Genomic DNA, 15,286 nt, shown 5'->3' with positions numbered 1-15,286 from the left:
TTGCACGGTATGCGTTTTGTAATTTACGATTGGACCCTTGTATCAAAACAAAAGGTAATTTTGAGCTCGTAACGTTGGCAGCGGTTTTCAAAACAAAAACACCGGCTCATCCTTTTGAGCTCATCCCTCGACTTCTAAAAATTATCGCATCAAATTGTTGTTTATAAATATTCATTACATACCTGCAGAATGATTTAATCTGATAGGTTTCACGATTGAAATGCTTTTAAATTATTCCGATTTTCTACACAGCTCCATGCTATCCTAGATAAAAATTATGCTGATCGATAGGTTTTCCAAACAGAGCACTCTGCAGTATTCTGCAATAATTTATCACAAGCCAATTACAATTTCACTTTATCTTCTACATTACACTTCTACACATTTGATATAATATATACATGCTTTCTATTTAAATATTAAAGTTTAATAATTATTTTATACGTAAATTTCGGATTTCAACCGCGAACCGACACGCAACACGATCATCCCGCCGGCGTAAGCAATAATTGACTAGCGTGCACATTTTACGCAAACGCATGAAACAAACAAAAACTGCTCGACTTTTATGTTGCATTCGATTGTTTAGATACATTACGGGTTCTAACACGAGTGAAATTAAACAAAAAAGACCGGGTGTTTTGCGCTGAGAGTTTTGCGTAAGCAGTTTGGTCGCAGTGCAGAAGTGAAGAACATGTCCTGGAGATTGTCCTTCCGAACAAATCTTTTAATATACAATGTTCGTCGGCGGAACTACGCTACAAAAGCTGCCGGAAAACCAGCAACCAGGTGAGTAAAGACATCGGTTCGTAGTCAGTCAGTTCTCATGTTCTTCGCCCGTTTTAGACCGAATCGCTGGAAGAGCGTAATCGGCTTGGAGGTTCATGCTCAGATCCAAACGAACTCGAAGTTGTTTTCCGGCGCGGAGGTGGCTTTTTCCTCTCCGATCAATTCCTGCGTGTCGCTATTTGATGCATCCATTCCCGGGACACTTCCGGTGCTGAATCGGAAATGTGTCGAACTAGGAGTCCGGACGGCATTGGCATTGGGCTGCAAGGTTAATTCGGTGTCGATGTTCGATCGGAAGCATTACTTCTATGCGGATCTGCCTGTCGGTTATCAAATAACGCAGCAGCGTGCCCCTCTGGCAAGGGGAGGTTTGCTATCGTTCCCCGTGTTCGTTCCGGGTGTGAGCCGGAAACCGTACTACAAATCCGCTCGATTACATCAGTTGCAACTGGAACAGGACAGTGGGAAGTCGTTACACGATCCCGTCGAAAGAAAGTATGACATGTTAAATTCACACATTTATGGTAACCTTCAATTAACGATATTGCTTTTAGGAGCCTTGTGGATCTTAACCGTGCGGGTGTTCCTTTGATGGAGTTGGTTTTCGAACCGGATCTCGAAACTGGGGAAGAAGCAGCCGCTCTGGTCAAGGAGTTGATACTGATACTGACTCGACTAGGAAGCTGCTCCTGTAGGATGGAAGGTAGGTTACCACACCGAAGATCCATAAAGAGCTTCTGGGCCAGTTTTTATTAAGGCGTCGGTGGTGTAATGGTCAGCATAGTTGCCTTCCAAGCAGTTGATCCGGGTTCGATTCCCGGCCGACGCAGGATGCTTTTTTGTTGTGTTGTGGCTCAACAAGTTCAAACCTGAGACGTTCGAACTACACTCAAAATAATCCAAACGTCATTGTTACGTGAAAACATACGTGATTATTTTCCTCGTAGCTCTTACGTGAGTCATAGGTAGCCCAGAATGAACGCATGAACTTTTGAACTTCGTCCATTCCACCGGCGCTACACGTAAGAGCTACGTGGATTTTCCGGTAGCCTTTACGAAACGTTTCAATAGGATCTAGAGATGGTTTTGCATTAAATTTAACTGTAATAACGACCAACCTTATTTCTAATAGGCTTTGGAAGAAAACTAATTTCCCAATTGGAAAATATAAACAAACTTAAAAGATTGTGATATTATTATATTCACTCTGAGCATTTTTAATCCTGTTTCCCAATTGTTGTGAGTTTGGTCTATCTTGTTGTAGCCTTCGCGTGCTATACTTGATAGAGGTTATAAATCAGGTATAAAATATGAAGTAATGCAGATATTCTTCGGTATTTAAAGCATATTTACCTTGAAGTCAATCTTGCACATGGTTTAAAGTTCAGCAGCTTCTGAAGTTCTTCAAAAATCAAGCGGCGCCATCTTAGAATTTGAGCTCAACACCGAATGTACGTACAATATGCAGATGTCAAAATGAACTCAGGCACCTACGTAAATTTCACGATAGATAACCTCAGTAACAATAACCGAGTCACTGTTTGGTGGTTATGAATGGCTTAGTGATCTTTATCTTGGTCAGGTGAAGTGGAGGTAAAATGAATTTGGAATGATCTACGTGATTTTTGACGTAGTAATGACGTTTGGATTATTTTGAGTGTACTTGAGAACATGTCTCGCTGAACTGTTCAAAGAGGCTTATTTTATATAACGTTGAGAGTGCCTCCTGTTAAATTTATCTTCAATTAATATTGACTATTCAAAAATATAATCAAAGCATTTTCTCAAATTGCAATACTTTCGTAAGAAGTTTTTGGTGCGTGAGTAACACCAAACCCGTTCCCCGATAATGCTTTACGTAATTTTTAGACAGTCTCTTAGGTAGGGCATTGCTGAAGAGATAGCGAGTGAATTTCAATTTTAAGAGTTTGGTCATCCTCGTTAGGAAGTAATGTGCTATTTCCAACTGTTTCTCAAGGCGTCGGTGGTGTAATGGTCAGCATAGTTGCCTTCCAAGCAGTTGATCCGGGTTCGATTCCCGGCCGACGCAGGATATTTTTTACTGGTTTAAATGAAAGCTCTGATACAGTGTGAGCTGCAATGTGGTATAAAAGCACATTGTGTGGGCATGTGGTTGGTTTTCGCTTCTAGGACTATTAATGTAGGTATACACTTATTTATCTAGTTTTCGGAATTAACTTTTATTCAGACAGAATTAATTTATCTGGTTTCTTGCATCACATTTGTACTGGTTATGTGTTCTCTAATTCCGTATCTCCCTAACTCAATGGACCCTTCAATATCGAGTTATGGAGAGTTGACTATCAAAATTCTACTTTGTGGCTAATAACATTTACAATCCACAGTTGTAGATAACCCACAGAGATGGATCAGAGATCATTCTTGAGGAAATGATTTATTGTTGGCTGGATGTACGAAAGAAGAGTAACAGTACACTTGCTTCAGAGAAAGATTGCATTCCAACACTAATGTCGTTTTCGTTTTTAGGAACTGGGTCGGTGATCAACACATAAACAAACCAACACCAAGCAAATTATAGTTCAGTCGAACCTGAATCGGGTTGGGGTTGAAACTGTGATTCAGAACGGATTGCGCTAGTTCCAACCTAGGTTCAAAAACGAATTCGACATAACTTTGAAGTGCCATGTTTACCTGGGTACCGTGATGAATCAAAATCCGGACGGTACCAATATCCGGACACTCTAACAATATTCATTAATTAAAGGAAAAATTAAATTTTATTCTGCAAGTTTTTAATCACATCAGCTATTTATGATACTTCTGATCATTTTACTGTTTGTTTTAATCTAGTTAACATTGCCAAATAATTAATAAAAGGAAAATAAGTTACGCTGCTCTGGCTGGACGTCATTTCTTCACAGCGCAATTTTATTCGGTAGTAGTGTTTACAAACGCACGTCGAGTGATTATCCGTGAAAAATATGTTTCATTTTCGTTATTAGTGAAGTGATTTCAACTCAAATAGAAATAAAACGATAGTTTCACTATTTAATTACATAACAGTCGTGGAACATGGTGTAAATGTGTATTGCGGGGTGTGAAAAGAGGGTGTCCGGGATTACGGCCAAATGTATCAAATCCGGACATTACATTATATCTCTTAGTTAAATTGAAGTGAACGAATATTTTAAAAGTGATAGTGCAGGAAAACTAGTCAAACAACTATAGAAGGCAGCGTGAATGAAAATGAAACGAATTATGGGGAAAAACTGTGTGATTTTTCATTACTACCGTTGAACTTTAACAAAGTGCAGTGCAGGGAATTCAAATACAAATTTCTCTCATCATTCCTGTTTTTTGAAACACTGTGAGTCGCATAAATGCTTCAAATTGTATGATATATGGTATGTAATTAATATCTAACATAATTTTCGTTATTGCGCAAGTAAATCAATATCGAAACAGTTGTCCGGATTTCGATTCAAAAGTGTCCGGATTTAAAGACAACACTTGCTGCAAGTGTCCGGATTTAAGGACAAGATATGCTTCATCATACTACCGATTTTCGTTATAAAATCGTTATTTTTAAGGTAAAATGTATCACTCTTATAAAAATCTGATGTAAAGTTTTTCACTGTGTAATAGAACTTTAATTGTTTACCCATAATACTTATTGAAAATGGTGTTTAAACATTTGTCGCTGTTTAAGTGTCCGGGTATTGATGCATCACGGTATGGGGCTCTGCATAAAAATGTACCGCTCCCTTTCACTCTTTCATGAAATTTGTAAACAACAAAGGCAAAATCCCATACAAAATCAAAACAGTCAGAGGCCTATATGATGAGCATCAATGGAAACTAATGTCGTTTTCGTTTTTAAGAACTGGGTCGGTGATTAACACATAAACAAACAAGCGTCAAGCAAATTGTAGTTGGGTCGAACCTAAATCGGGTTGGGGTTGAAACTGTGATTCAGAACGGGTTTCGCCAGTTCCAACCTAGGTTCAAAAACGAATTCGACATAAGTACTGAACTCTTAAAATGTGTGTGCAACGCTTGATTGCAAACAAAATGTTTGCAGCACATATAGAAACTAGGTGAGGATTTTTTCAGTCTATATGCTTGAAAAGCTTTCTATATAACTGCTCGACCTTTAGTACGATTGGAAACACAAATACATTTAAAATATGCTCTGAGCACACATGCAGAACATGTCTCGTTAGCCGTGATCGTCTAGTGGTTAGGACCCTACGTTGTGGCCGTAGTAACCCAGGTTCGAATCCTGGTCACGGCAGTGTGCAATAACACTGTCACGGAGAGACGGTTTTTTTTGTTGAGTTTTGGTAATCATCTTTTTTCTTTCAGAGGGTGCCCTTCGAGTAGACGCTAACATCTCCGTGCACAAGGAAAACACCCCCCTGGGAACCCGAACGGAGGTCAAGAACATCGGTTCCGTGCGGGCGGTTGCTCAGGCAATTGAATTCGAAATAGAGCGGCAAATCGGCATCTTGGACGGTGGTGGGAAGATTTTCAATGAAACTCGCGCTTGGGATGCAGCCGGACGACAAACGATAGCCATGCGTGACAAGGAAGTGGTGCAGGATTATCGGTTCATGCCGGAACCTAATCTGCCACCATTGCATGTGAATGTCGATGGCGAGTGCGATGCCGATGTGGTGGTAGATGCCGTGCATATCGGATCGAGCTTACCGGAACTTCCGGAGGAAACCCGCAGGCAGATAGTGGAAATACACAACCTCACACCGGAAATGGCCATCATTCTCGTGGTACGTTATTTATTATTTGGAACAAAATTCAAATTCTCGCTCCATTCAAATTTCTGGGTGTCGTATAGGTCCCATAACAACTGTGCACAATTGCAGCTCGATTGGTGAAACTAATTTAGCTCAAACCGATCAAAGTTTGTGGCAGGTGGTCGAGCCAAGCGTGACAAGTCTTACTACATTTTCGAAGGACTCATACAAAAAGTGTGACGGTAGAGGGGGTCGAAAAAGTTGAAATTTAGCGTGACATAATTTATGTACCATCCCTAACCCAATTTATTTTTTTTTTCAGAATGACATTACATTGTACAACCACTTCCGCACAATTCTGGATGAACCGGGAAAGGCACGTTCTCCCAAAGCGGTTGCGAATTTTCTTATCAATGAACTGCTAACCATTCTCAATAAGAACAAAATCGATATCGAGGAGTGTCGGATTCCTTCGACTCATTTGGCCGAGGTGACGGACATGCTGGAAGGCAACATCATCAATGCATACCTAGCTAGGTTGATTCTGCAGGAAGCTCTCGATGGGGAGGGAAGGGAAAGTCCAGCGCTGCTTGCCCAGCGCAATGATTGGCTGATGATAACCGATACGGAACGAATCGAGGCGATGTGTAAAGATGCGATCAAGAACAATCCCAAGGTGGTCGAGAAGTACCGAAAGGGTAAAGAGAAGATGCTGTACGCGCTGGCCGGTGAGATTGCCAAGGTGTCCGAACAAAAAGTGGACATGGCGAAGTCAGTTGATTTATTGAAGAATATGTTGAAATAATGATATAAAGTCGTTACTATATAGCTCTTGTAGTGCTTCTAAGATGCCTTCGACACCTTCATCCGATAGCCGTGATCGTCTAGTGGTTAGGACCCTACGTTGTGGCCGTAGTAACCCAGGTTCGAATCCTGGTCACGGCAGTGTGCAAACACTGTCACGGTAGGAGTATCTTTTTTAGTGTTTCTCTAACGGAGTAGGGTGATTGACCCTGCTTTAACCCTTTAGGCTCTCTTTTAGCACTATCTTTCCATCAACAAATATAAACATTCCGTTTATGTTGAAACGGAAACGGTTTCCATATGAAACAATCCATATATAAGCACGAATGTTAAAAAAGACAGGTGATAAAACGTCAGATTGGCATGTACTGTTTCTTCATCCACAATCGAAACCGTATCAAAATAAGAACATATTGCGCGCGCAGCAGGTTATTTTTAGATAATCATCGCAAATGCGCAGGGCTATGGAAAAAGCCATAGCCGTCCCAGTTAGGTGGGATCAGAATCGGATACGTTTTCACATTCGAGCAGTTCATACACGCTAACTGCTGTCTACTCAGGTTGTCAACCGTTTCACCGAATCGTTTAACTTTTAGTTAAAATTTGACAGCTCGATAGTTATTCCCTGTCCTTTGGTTCAGAAAGGGGTATGGGCGCGTTCTGCCAACTCGGTCGAGGCAGATTTCTTGTGTGAACAAGTTACAACATGGACATGGGATGGAAGGTCATTACTTCGCGTTCGTGCTTTACTCCTACTTATCTTAAAAGTTATATACAATAACCGACCCTAAGATTAACTATCGAAATAAACAGTTGCAAATACAATAATCGTTCTGAGTTCACTAACATGTCGTCGCGTTAATTTTATCATAATGATCTTTTATCTACATCCGTCGAACCATTCTGAATGGCCGTTGTGAGAATATCACCAAGAACTTCTCACATGCATTAAAGCTGAATTGTCCTACATTGAAACATTGAGGTTTTCGCTCCTTTGGATTCATTTTTTGTTGTTCGTCCTCAGTCTTGTTGAGATGTCCTGAATGCCGCACATGGCGTACAGTGATCATTGCCATAGAGTTTCTCGTAAGCTGCATGGGGATTGTTATCATGGGTATCCAAAGAGCGAATTTTCTATGATTTCATTGTAGGCCAATACAACAATAAAGCATGTAACAATCACAGTGTTGTGAAAAACTCAATTTCTCACAACTCACGCTTGATATTTTTCATGCGTGAGTTGTCAATCATGCAACTCAGCAGTCAAAAAATCATGGATGAGTTGGCTCGCCTTTTTGACTCATTGTCTCGTATTTCCGCAGTTTACTCACACACGGCAATAATTTCTTGTCAATCTGGTAAAATTATAGTAATCCTTTCTAACGTAAACAACAACATTCGGATTTCACGAGTTTTTGCCGGGTTTTGCGACTGAATCATTTTTTACGGTTTGAGTTGATTGAGTTGATTTTGCATCAAAATCTCAAGCGTGAGATTTGCGAAGCGGTTCTCTAATGAGTTTGCTCTCACGGGAGAGCGTATTGATTGAGATTTTGAGTGTGAGTCTATCAACACTGAACAATCACTAACATTTCTTCTCTCTTTATCCTTGTTTTCATATCTAACCCGCCATTACAACGAGGAAAAATCCATTGGAGAGGAAAGACATGGCAGCGTATTGGCCGAAAAAAGATAAGTATCATGTTTTTGTAAATATTCTTATTACTGATTGCAAGGTGAATCACATTAACTAAATTTTTAACTAATAACAAACTTGTTCTACAGAGCTATTTTTTACAAAACACCACCCAAAATCCCTCCTTTCCCATATCCTTAGGCAAAACACTTCACTACCGCTATATGTATGACTGATTCATGTTCTTTTGACCTTGCATCATTCATACGTGTATTGGAAGTCAAGAGTAGAAGCAAAACTTAAAGAACCTTCTGGTCAAAGATGTTGCGTTGCCTACTTCCCAAACTCCAAAACCCCCCGGTGTATTATGGACGGTGTGAGTTTTCAAACTAATGTCGTTTTCGTTTTTGAACCTGGGTTAGTGCTAACCTGACTCCAGAATAAAAAAACGTTTTCAGGTTCTTCTGTCAAACGGCATGTTGGTGTGCGTGCCATCACACGGGGTTGTCTTGCGAGCAGTCAAACGTTGTTTCGCTCTACATTTTTTTCGACCTGTGCTTTTGCCGCTTTGGCAGAATAATACTACCAATATTATATTTTTTCGCGTATCCTTGTCGAAAACTAATCGCAGATTGAGCAAATCTTTCAACAATCATTTCAGCTGTTGGTTATTTCATGCGGAAGTTTTGTCGAAACTGAATAAAAATGATTTTGTACTTCTGTGCACTTTTTTTCAAATGGGCGAAATTTACATCGACCCCAAAATGAGAAATCAACGAATGAAATTTTCCAACAGATAAACAATTCTCTATTTCTTTTGAAAAGTAATTTTGATCCTGATTTCTGTTGGCTCTATTCACCGTGACGTGTTTTATCTTTTCATCAACGTTTTTGTAGACATCTTCAACAGAATTATGTAATTGTCATTTTCAGCTAATTGTATTGCCATTCATTCTAAATAATGTCCTGTGCCGGAGGATAAACTGGTAAACCGTCCCGAATAAAAAATACAATACAAAAACAATATAACGTATTGTAACAGTACCATTCAATATATTGGAAATACAATACAGTATATGTAAAATGACAATACAATTACAGTACAATATATTGTTTTGAACAGTTCACTGTATGGTATATGAGATTTTTGCAATATAATGTATGGGTGGTTAAGTATCGTAACAATACATATATAGATATTTTCTCATACAAACATTTTGAAAATACAATACGATATAATGTTCATGTATTGTCTTGATTAGCAATTCGTGTATTGTTGTACAATACAAAAACAATTCAACGAACTGTATCATGGTTGCATTCGTCGTTACAGCTAATGTCAAGTGACTTCTAAAAAACTACTTATTTTAACTTTTTGCATATTTTTCACCCAACATTTCTTGCTTTCTGAACTTGTTTTGTTTATTTCTTTCAGCAAAGCTACATAGAAAAATACCACAGTTGTTTTACGCGAAAATAGGAATTTGACCAAAATTGTAAGGTATAAAACCAATTAAAAACAATACAATGTTCTGTTACAATATATTATATTGTTTTTGAATTGTATATCCAAACAAGAATAATATTGCTTAGACATTCAATTACAATACGCTGTATTGTATCCAATACGTTATATTGTACATTAATGGTTTATTCCATTCACTGAATGATACGTTTTTATCCGGGGTCTTTGCAGCTTCTTTTATTTGTACGGAAAGGTGCCGGACAGGGTCTCATGGGTTGGATGCCTGGACGGGGACAACTTTTGAAACTTTATAGCAGAGGAGGTATGTTAAGAATATGATCAATTTTTGGTAATCTTGTGCTGTCTGATGTGCAGTACATGAAATGAGGGACCACGTTAAATCGATATATACCTGCCATACCATTATTCAACAACAGATGAGTGCGATTCAGAAACCAAAATATTCCAACATACCTCGCATAAATCGTGTTTCCTACATCTCAGTATGGAAAAATTGGTGCGTGAATTATAAGCCACCACTTAGAAACTAAATTTATTTAATAATATCATGTTTAATGTGAAAATAAGCTCGAAATTCACCAAGAGCCCAAATTGAAATGAGATTTTAGATCAGCCCTTTTTGTCATCGTTGTTTGGTGTGGGAGGAAATAGGCGAAATAGCACACTAAGAAAAAACTTTTAAAAATTCATTTACGCCCATTTGTTTTTTACGATTCATTTTATGTAAAATTGAACAATATTAAAATGTTGTGGCTTTACGGGCAAGTACGCTGCAAAAGGATACCAGCCCAGCATTTAACTCAAATCGTTTAAGTTTGTTAGTTTCGCCCTTTTGAAGAAAGCACACAGACTTAATTTATATAAATCAGGCTTCCCAACCCTTTTGAACCACGGGCCATATATCAGAAACAATTTTGTGTGGCAGTCCAAATTTTTTGATGCACAGACATTTGCGTAAAATCTAACAAATGTTAATAAATGGTGCATTTTTTTCTGGAAATTGCAAAAAATGCGGTTCTATCCCGTTAGGCCGAATGCCGTTAGGCCGAATGCCGTTAGGCCGAAAGGGTCGTTAGGTCAAAAATAACCGATAGCTCAAGCTCACATAACCGCTGTGAAACATAACTAAAAAGAACAGCCTTTGATTAACCCCTCTACCGGCAGCTCCATTTTTTACCTCTAAACAAAAATTCAAATTGCGATAACTTTTTAATTTCTCAATATTTTACACCATTTTTTTTACAAGTTCTCAAAAAACTCTTGTAGTTTTAGAATCTGTGTCAAGATTGATCATTGGTCATCTGGATCCGGAGATATTCCAAAATTCCTTGGAGGACCGACGCGTTAACCATAACGTACGGTATTTTCTCAGGCTACAGATTTTTTATCGCATTCGGATATTCACTCCTCGGAATGATACATCAATGCGATTATGTTGTGAAAAAATGGAGCGATTTGGTGCAGCCGTCTTTGAGTAATGAGCATTTATGTTTCTGGTACCACGCTGGACAAATAAAGATCTTGAAGACTCTAAAAAACCTCATATCGTAATTTTCAGATTTCTCCAAGAATACTGAACCGATTTGTATGATTTTTTCAGAGTAGCTCCTGGCATTGTTTAGTACACATTTTATTTTTTTGATAAATTGATCAAAAACAAAAAGGCTGTCAAATACATTTTATATGGAGGTCCCCCAAGCAACATCGGAATATCTTAAAAACTAGATCATCAATGATAAATGTCGACACGGATTCCTAAACTTGAAGAGTTTTTTGAGATCTTGTGAAAAAATGGTGCAACAATATCGAGAAACAAAAAAGTTATTGCGATATGAATATTTTTTTAACGGTAAGAAATGAAGCTGCCGGTAGAGGGGTTAAAAGAAGGAAAAAATCAGACGGGGTTGTGTACACTGAGACAAAAATACTTAGGTTTTCTATAAATCAAGACTTATGAACCAGCCAAATTATGGTTTCATTGCACGCTTAAACATTTCGAAAATGGGATCATAAGTTTCATAAGTGGGAGCTTTGAATTCTTTAACAAGAATTACTTAAAATAATTATCATAGCAATCGCTAGAAGAACTACTCCGCTTTCGATCTTGCCTCCAAGTTAATTGAAAACAGCTCACATGTTATCAAAACATGTCAATTTTTGAGCACGCCTGAAATAAAAGGCGAATATTATGATCGATTGATAAATCGAATTAGGTTGATATCATTGCGTTTATTTCCGAATTTTACTGATTGACTTATGAAATTTATTACTGAAATTCTTCACCAAAATCATAAGAAGAACTTAAAAATTTCAATAATAATCGTTGTGGCGCCAAATCATAATTACTCCTTAAGAAATTGTTAAGTTTTTTTGCCTCAGTGTACAAGACACGACCGCATGACGTTACCCGGATAAAAAATACAATACAAAAACAATATAACGTATTGAAACAGTACCATTATATATATTGGAAATACAATACAGTGTTTTGTGAAATGACAATACAATTACAGTACAATATATTGTTTTCAACAGTTCACTGTATGGTATATGAGATTTTTGCAATATAATGTATGGGTGGTTAAGTATCGTAACAATACAAATATAGATATTTTCTCATACAAATATTTTGAAAACACAATATGATATATTGTTCATGTATTGTCTTGATAAGCAATTCGTGTATTGTTGTACAATACAAAAACAATTCAACAAACTGTATCATGGTTGCATGTCAGCTAATGTCAAGTGACTTCTAAAAAACTACTTATTTTGACTTTTTGAATATTTTCCACCCAACATTTCTTGCTTTTTGAACTTGTTTTGTTTATTTCTTTCAGCAAAGCTACATAGAAAAAAGCAACAGTTGTTTTACGCAAAAATAGGAATTTGACCAAAATTGTAAGGTATAAAACCAATTAAAAACAATACAATGTTCTGTTACAACATATTATATTGTTTTTGAATTGTATATCCAAACATGAATAATATTGCTTCGACATTCAATTACAATACACTGTATTGTATCCAATACGTTATATTGTACATTAATGGTTTATTCCATTCACTGAATGATACGTTTTTATCCGGGTAACTATCCCGGATAAAAACGTATCATTCAGTGAATGGAATAAACCATTAATGTACAATATAACGTATTGGATACAATACAGCGTATTGTAATTGAATGTCTAAGCAATATTATTCTTGTTTGGATATACAATTCAAAAACAATATAATATATTGTAACAGAACATTGTATTGTTTTTAATTGGTTTTATACCTTACAATTTTGGTCAAATTCCTATTTTCGCGTAAAACAACTGTGGTATTTTTCTATGTAGCTTTGCTGAAAGAAATAAACAAAACAAGTTCAGAAAGCAAGAAATGTTGGGTGAAAAATATTCAAAAAGTTAAAATAAGTAGTTTTTTAGAAGTCACTTGACATTAGCTGTAACGACGAATGCAACCATGATACAGTTCGTTGAATTGTTTTTGTATTGTACAACAATACACGAATTGCTAATCAAGACAATACATGAACATTATATCGTATTGTATTTTCAAAATGTTTGTATGAGAAAATATCTATATATGTATTGTTACGATACTTAACCACCCATACATTATATTGCAAAAATCTCATATACCATACAGTGAACTGTTCAAAACAATATATTGTACTGTAATTGTATTGTCATTTTACATATACTGTATTGTATTTCCAATATATTGAATGGTACTGTTACAATACGTTATATTGATTTTGTATTGTATTTTTTATTCGGGATGCCAAGTGATTTTCTGCATTTGAATTTTAGTCGATTGTCATAGTTGCAGCCTTCCTATAGTTCGAAATCTAACATCATATCATGACGGTCGCATTATTTTAGAATTTCAATTGACACCCGGTATATTGCCGTAAGACGTAGCAAACGTCAAAACACTGATAAGCCAGTTAGCCATTTGAAATAGTATTAAATGATCAAATGTTATTTCGGCCTAACGGCAAACGGCCTAAAAGCCTTCGGCCTAATGACCTGCACCCACCCGGATAAAAACGTATCATTCAGTGAATGGAATAAACCATTAATGTACAATATAACGTATTGGATACAATACAGTGTATTGTAATTGAATGTCGAAGCAATATTAATCATGTTTGGATATACAATTCAAAAACAATATAATATGTTGTAACAGAACATTGTATTGCTTTTAATTGGTTTTATACCTTACAATTTTGGTCAAATTCCTATTTTCGCGTAAAACAACTATTGCTTTTTTCTATGTAGCTTTGCTGAAAGAAATAAACAAAACAAGTTCAAAAAGCAAGAAATGTTGGGTGGAAAATATTCAAAAAGTCAAAATAAGTAGTTTTTTAGAAGTCACTTGACATTAGCTGACATGCAACCATGATACAGTTTGTTGAATTGTTTTTGTATTGTACAACAATACACGAATTGCTTATCAAGACAATACATGAACAATATATCATATTGTGTTTTCAAAATATTTGTATGAGAAAATATCTATATTTGTATTGTTACGATACTTAACCACCCATACATTATATTGCAAAAATCTCATATACCATACAGTGAACTGTTGAAAACAATATATTGTACTGTAATTGTATTGTCATTTCACAAAACACTGTATTGTATTTCCAATATATTGAATGGTACTGTTTCAATACGTTATATTGTTTTTGTATTGTATTTTTTATCCGGGCAGTTTTGTCTACCAAATAGAGAAGAAAAGGAAATAAAAAGCTCTTATATTGTAAGATTGATAATCTATATAAATAAAAATGGAGTGGTGTTCGTACACACTTAAATTATTTTACGGATTCCTGTAAAATCTCAACAGCTGAACAGTTCGGTGAAATAAATTAACGGAGTACGGTAAATTTTTACAGTATTCCGTGAAAAATCACCGGAATCCGTAAAATTTCGACGGAATTACGGTGTTTTATTTCACCGAACTGTTCAGCTGTTGAGATTACGGTGAAATTCACCGTATGAGCTTAGTGTGTATGTCACGAAATGACTTGAGAACGGGCTATCGGATTTTGATATTAATCATATAAATTAGATCCTGAAGTGTTTCGACGTGTCTGTGTGTCTAAAAAACTCAAGATGTTCACAGGAAAGTGAGAAAAAAACGGGAGCGAACTGAACTGCCTGTTTTGTATGGGACGCCCATGACGTTTTTCAGCAGCCTACTTGATGGCAAGACGAAATTTGCCGGGACCACTAGTATTAAATAAAAACTTTTCATATCATGAACGTGATGTTCTCACGTTAGATCTATGTGTAGTACAGTTTTCGCCTTTATTCGTAGTCTAAAAATAAATGCTTAAAATATATCTGCATAGAAAAATATCTAAACTTTGATGTTGATTTGAATGGTTCACAAATAAAATGTTTAGCCTTGATATGTGCTAACTACAATTTCATATAATTCTTAACGGGCCGAGAAGAAGAATCTTCAAACTCTTCGCGGGCCGCATAAAATGGGCCGAATATGGCCAGCGGCCTTACGTTGGGAAGCCCTGATTAATCAATAAATGCTCTAGGTACTACCTCTTAATCCGTGTAGTTATCTCTCATGTCGTTTGAAACGTTGCTCACAGGCTTTTGCTTAATTCTCGTTATATTCCAAAACAACTGATAAAAACAAATCTTCGAAATCCGAGTCAGAATCTGATTCAGATTTCTAATCGCAGAAGCAGCGAAATCTGTTTAGTAACCGCAAGCGAAAACTGTTTTTGTTGTTACAATTATGACAGTTCGTTTGCAGTTGTATTGGTGAACCCAGTCATGAAACCGT

General features: G+C 36.8%; 2 protein-coding genes and 4 non-coding genes across 6 annotated transcripts in view; 5 read left to right on the top strand and 1 right to left on the bottom strand.

The window, feature by feature from the left end:
* The window catches only part of LOC5572577 (rootletin), a 159,910-nt gene extending 159,404 nt beyond the window's left edge, over nucleotides 1–506 (bottom strand). The window contains exon 1 of the mRNA XM_021857344.1: nucleotides 183–506. The gene's annotated coding sequence lies outside the window, so the exon portion shown is untranslated. The remainder of the gene's footprint in view (nucleotides 1–182) is intronic.
* Nucleotides 507–599: 93 nt separating this feature from the next.
* Nucleotides 600–6,372, top strand: LOC5572590 (glutamyl-tRNA(Gln) amidotransferase subunit B, mitochondrial). Its single transcript, XM_001654054.2, has 5 exons — nucleotides 600–789; nucleotides 847–1,284; nucleotides 1,344–1,492; nucleotides 5,137–5,558; nucleotides 5,848–6,372. Exons 1-5 carry the CDS (start codon nucleotides 695–697, stop codon nucleotides 6,328–6,330), a joined length of 1,587 nt encoding a protein of 528 aa, XP_001654104.2. The 5' UTR covers nucleotides 600–694; the 3' UTR covers nucleotides 6,331–6,372.
* Nucleotides 1,547–1,618, top strand: Trnag-ucc. Its single transcript has one exon. It is a non-coding gene; the product is annotated as a tRNA-Gly (tRNA).
* Trnag-ucc lies at nucleotides 2,768–2,839 on the top strand. The gene has a single exon. It is a non-coding gene; the product is annotated as a tRNA-Gly (tRNA).
* On the top strand, nucleotides 4,994–5,065 carry Trnah-gug. Its single transcript has one exon. It is a non-coding gene; the product is annotated as a tRNA-His (tRNA).
* Nucleotides 6,373–6,398: 26 nt separating the features above from the next.
* Nucleotides 6,399–6,470, top strand: Trnah-gug. Its single transcript has one exon. It is a non-coding gene; the product is annotated as a tRNA-His (tRNA).
* The last annotated feature ends 8,816 nt before the right edge of the window (nucleotides 6,471–15,286 follow it).

The sequence above is a fragment of the Aedes aegypti genome, chromosome 1 (assembly GCF_002204515.2).
Source record: "Aedes aegypti strain LVP_AGWG chromosome 1, AaegL5.0 Primary Assembly, whole genome shotgun sequence".
Lineage (NCBI taxonomy): Eukaryota > Metazoa > Arthropoda > Insecta > Diptera > Culicidae > Aedes > Aedes aegypti.
Note: the sequence above shows the minus strand (reverse complement) of the source record. Positions and strands in the feature narration are given on the sequence as shown.